This window comes from Monopterus albus, unplaced genomic scaffold, assembly GCF_001952655.1.
Source record: "Monopterus albus unplaced genomic scaffold, M_albus_1.0 scaffold398.1, whole genome shotgun sequence".
In the NCBI taxonomy this organism is placed as follows: Eukaryota; Metazoa; Chordata; class Actinopteri; order Synbranchiformes; family Synbranchidae; genus Monopterus; species Monopterus albus.
Genome location: NW_018128278.1, coordinates 12,915 through 16,169, shown reverse-complemented (window position 1 = coordinate 16,169; position 3,255 = coordinate 12,915). Strand labels below are relative to the sequence as shown.

Below are 3,255 nucleotides of genomic sequence, written 5' to 3'. Positions count from 1 at the left end.
TGGTGACGGTGACGAGGTTGGTGGTGACATCAGTGACCACCACATCTTTGCAGCTTGGTGCCATTTCAGGGTGCCAGTCTGGGTCTCCCTCAGCAGGCACCCTTTTCGGTTCAGTGGGGGAAGGTCTCTGGTCCCCAGGGGTGACAGAGGGAAGTGTGGTGGGCACCTGGCGTTTAGCCCTACGTTGGCGTAGACTTTTCCTGCTTCCCTCTGTGGGCGCTGAGCTGTCCACAGCACCCTCCTCCTCTTCATCTTCCAAGCAAGATGAGGGTGAGGAGGGGAGGAAGGGAGATGCTGATGCCACAGGGTCTGCATCTGAGGACGGGGCAGGAGCAGATGGCTTGGCGCTCGGGCCCTTCTGGGTCTCTGTGTGAGGTTTACTGGGCTTGGGACCCTCGCTGGAAGGTGAGGTTCTGTTGGTGGGCTGGGACTTTGCAGCTGAGGTGGTGCTGGGAGATTTTCCTTCAGAGCCACTGGAGCTGGAGGGAGAAGGAGGTGACTGGTACTGAGAAGGGGTGGTGTGGCTGTCCTTGGCCCCTGTGCTTGAGCATGACCCTGGTTGGGAGTGGAAAGGTACTGGGCCTCCACACTGCAGCCCAAATGGCTTCCCGTACATCGGGAACCCCAGCATCTTCAGAGGAGGTTGGAAAGGTCTATAGGGGGCCTCTCCCTTTTTCCCAATGATGCGATTGCGGGAAGGGATGTTCTGGCGTCCTGCTGTAATATTTCTACTGCTTGCAGCTGTGCCACCCCTACCTGGCTTGTCAATGACCTTCAGGTTAAGGATGATCCGACCTCTCTTGACTTCCCGAGGTTTGACTCTGCGGTTGAGGATGCGGACCGTCTCAGAGAAGGGGGAGACGTGCATGCGGGAGGGGAAGCCACTGGGGTTGGAGAATGTAGGCGCCATGGGATCTGATCGAGGCAGAGGGCGTCTGGACATCCGGTGGCATCGGTGAATGTCTTTCTTCAGCTTGTGAGTGGCAGCTAGAGAGTTGAGTTTAGGAGAGGGTGCAACAGTTGAGGAGGAGGAGGACAAAGATGGTAAATGATGGGGTGAGGCAGAAGAGGAGGGAGCTGCTCGGCTGGAAGTAGACGAAGAGGACCGGGGTGTGTTCTGGCGGGAGTTTGAGGCTCTGCTGCTGGTCTCTCCTTTCTGAGAACGAGCCTGAAAGAAACCAGGACCTCACTGACATAGCTATTAAAACGCTGCTGGAACAACAATGTTATGTGATTTCAATGCCAGGAACTGAAATTAGCTCAAATTTAGTTTACTTTTAATCTGGTCTTTTGACCTGAAAACCACAAAGTGCTGTGCTTACTGGGAGTAGGAAGCTGTGTTTAGATGACAGCTAACCAGAAAGTCCAGGAATAAAGCTACTGATCAACTATTTGTGATTAAAATGACAACTCTCCATTGTTGCTAAATGATCCTAAAGTGCCTGTGCAGCTCAAACTACACCTTTTATAAAGATTGTTTGGCTCAAAAACACACAGCAGGTCATGTTGGTTACCCAAACTTTTTTATTCAAACTTTTTTTTTTTTTTTTTTACACCCTGCTCCAAGTTGATTTGTAAAAATGAAATGGAAAAACTAAATATTACAGCATCAGTGCATCCCCACAGTGCTTATTTCTAATCACATTATGTTCTATAAACAAGACACACTGTTGTGCTCCTAACAGTGATACATGTTCCAAGTACAAGAATTAAAATAAACTCAGAAGCTCATATCCATGTAAATATGCAAATATCTAAAAATATACCTTCATAACAAAGTTTTTGGGCTTTGGTCCCCGTTTCTTCGGTCCATGCAATTCCCTTTCCCGTTCCCTAAGAAAAGGAAATGGCAATTCAGTTAGAAGACAGGCCAAAAAAATGAACGAGACAATGTGAACAAATGAACTGATTCAAAATAGAAGAAGACAGTGATGAAAGTTGTAGCACGGAGCAAAGCAAAAACTAGGGCACAGAGCATAGACAGCAGGCTCAGCATATGAAGCCATGTATGCACACACCCAGATTATGACTCGTGTCGCCACTAGTTTCCCATTTGATGTCATATTAGTTGTGTCTGTTCTATGGTATACATTTTAGTTTTCCTGTCCAATTCAGTTTACTGTAAACAACAACAACTGTTTGTAAACACTACAAGGCTTTCAAGGCTTGGCTTCAGACATAAAGAACTTCAGCTCACATGAACTTTTTGCCATCAGACAAAAGGTGAATGTAAAAACACCAAGTATGCGAAATCGGCAGCAAGCACAAGTACAGTAAAATACACAGGAGTTCTGTTTAAGTACAGACATGCAACAATATACAAAAAGAAGACTAAGCTGTTGGAAACCAAAATCCTAAATATTTAACCACTGACAAACCCAAACAAGCACATACAACCCTGCGCAAAATAAGATGTACATTTTGCATAAAGTGTATGTACACTCATTATTTACCAGGTTTACTCACTTTTGCTCAAAGCCCAGTATCAGCCTGTCATCCAGAATATTCTCTTCTGGCTCCCAAGTGCTGTGCCTGAACAAGGATGGAGTAACATGAAGAAAACATTTGACCATCAATGAATTTCACACCAAGCTAGATTTAATCCACAAAGATTGTTATGGGTTGTTAAGAACGGCACTTACTTCATTGCCCATCCTTTCCACTTAACCAGGTATTCGATTCTTCCCTGTGTAAAAAAAACAACAACACAGATGGTGGATTACCAAACACAGCTCGAGCGTAACAAAAGGGCCATGCAACTTTGAAAGAAAAAACATATCCATTAAATCTGGCATACATTTGCAGAAGCATCCATTGAGCTGTTCAGGCTTTAGTCTTAATATTAATATACATTTGGGACTTCCTGGGATTTTGTTTCATCCTTTACATATAGCACATAAATAAATTCCTGCATGTGTCTCATACAACACAGCACCATTTTAATGTTTCAGTCCAGGAGACTCCAACTAGGGTCTTGTCAGGTTCTACAGTATTGGAAGTTAGCAGGCATTTCAGAAGTAACGGGATCTGCTGGTTAACAGTATATACCAACTACTTACGATGGTATCCTGCATGTATTTTAAGGGACTCTCCAGTGTGCACTGCACTAATAAAATACTGAGAAACTATCAGAACTCCTTCGTGATAGACTTCCTCTTCAACAGCAGATGAGAGGAAGGGCCAATCTTTTGTGAACCATCTTTCACACCCTGCAGAAGCAACAGCCGCCACAGTCTTTAATGTGGGTGGAACGTG

The 3,255-nt window shown here is 45.3% G+C and overlaps 1 protein-coding gene across 1 annotated transcript in view; it reads right to left on the bottom strand.

Annotated features, from left to right (window-relative positions):
• Window position 1: 1 nt before the first annotated feature.
• The window catches only part of cbx6a (chromobox homolog 6a), a gene marked incomplete at its 3' end in the record, with an annotated part of 3,819 nt that continues 565 nt past the window's right edge, over window positions 2–3,255 (bottom strand). The window contains exons 2-5 of the mRNA XM_020586210.1: window positions 2,643–2,686; window positions 2,467–2,532; window positions 1,767–1,833; window positions 2–1,168 (exon numbers count right to left, since the gene is read on the bottom strand). Of these exons, the coding sequence (XP_020441866.1) occupies window positions 2–1,168; window positions 1,767–1,833; window positions 2,467–2,532; window positions 2,643–2,686 (1,344 nt within the window). The remainder of the gene's footprint in view (window positions 1,169–1,766; window positions 1,834–2,466; window positions 2,533–2,642; window positions 2,687–3,255) is intronic.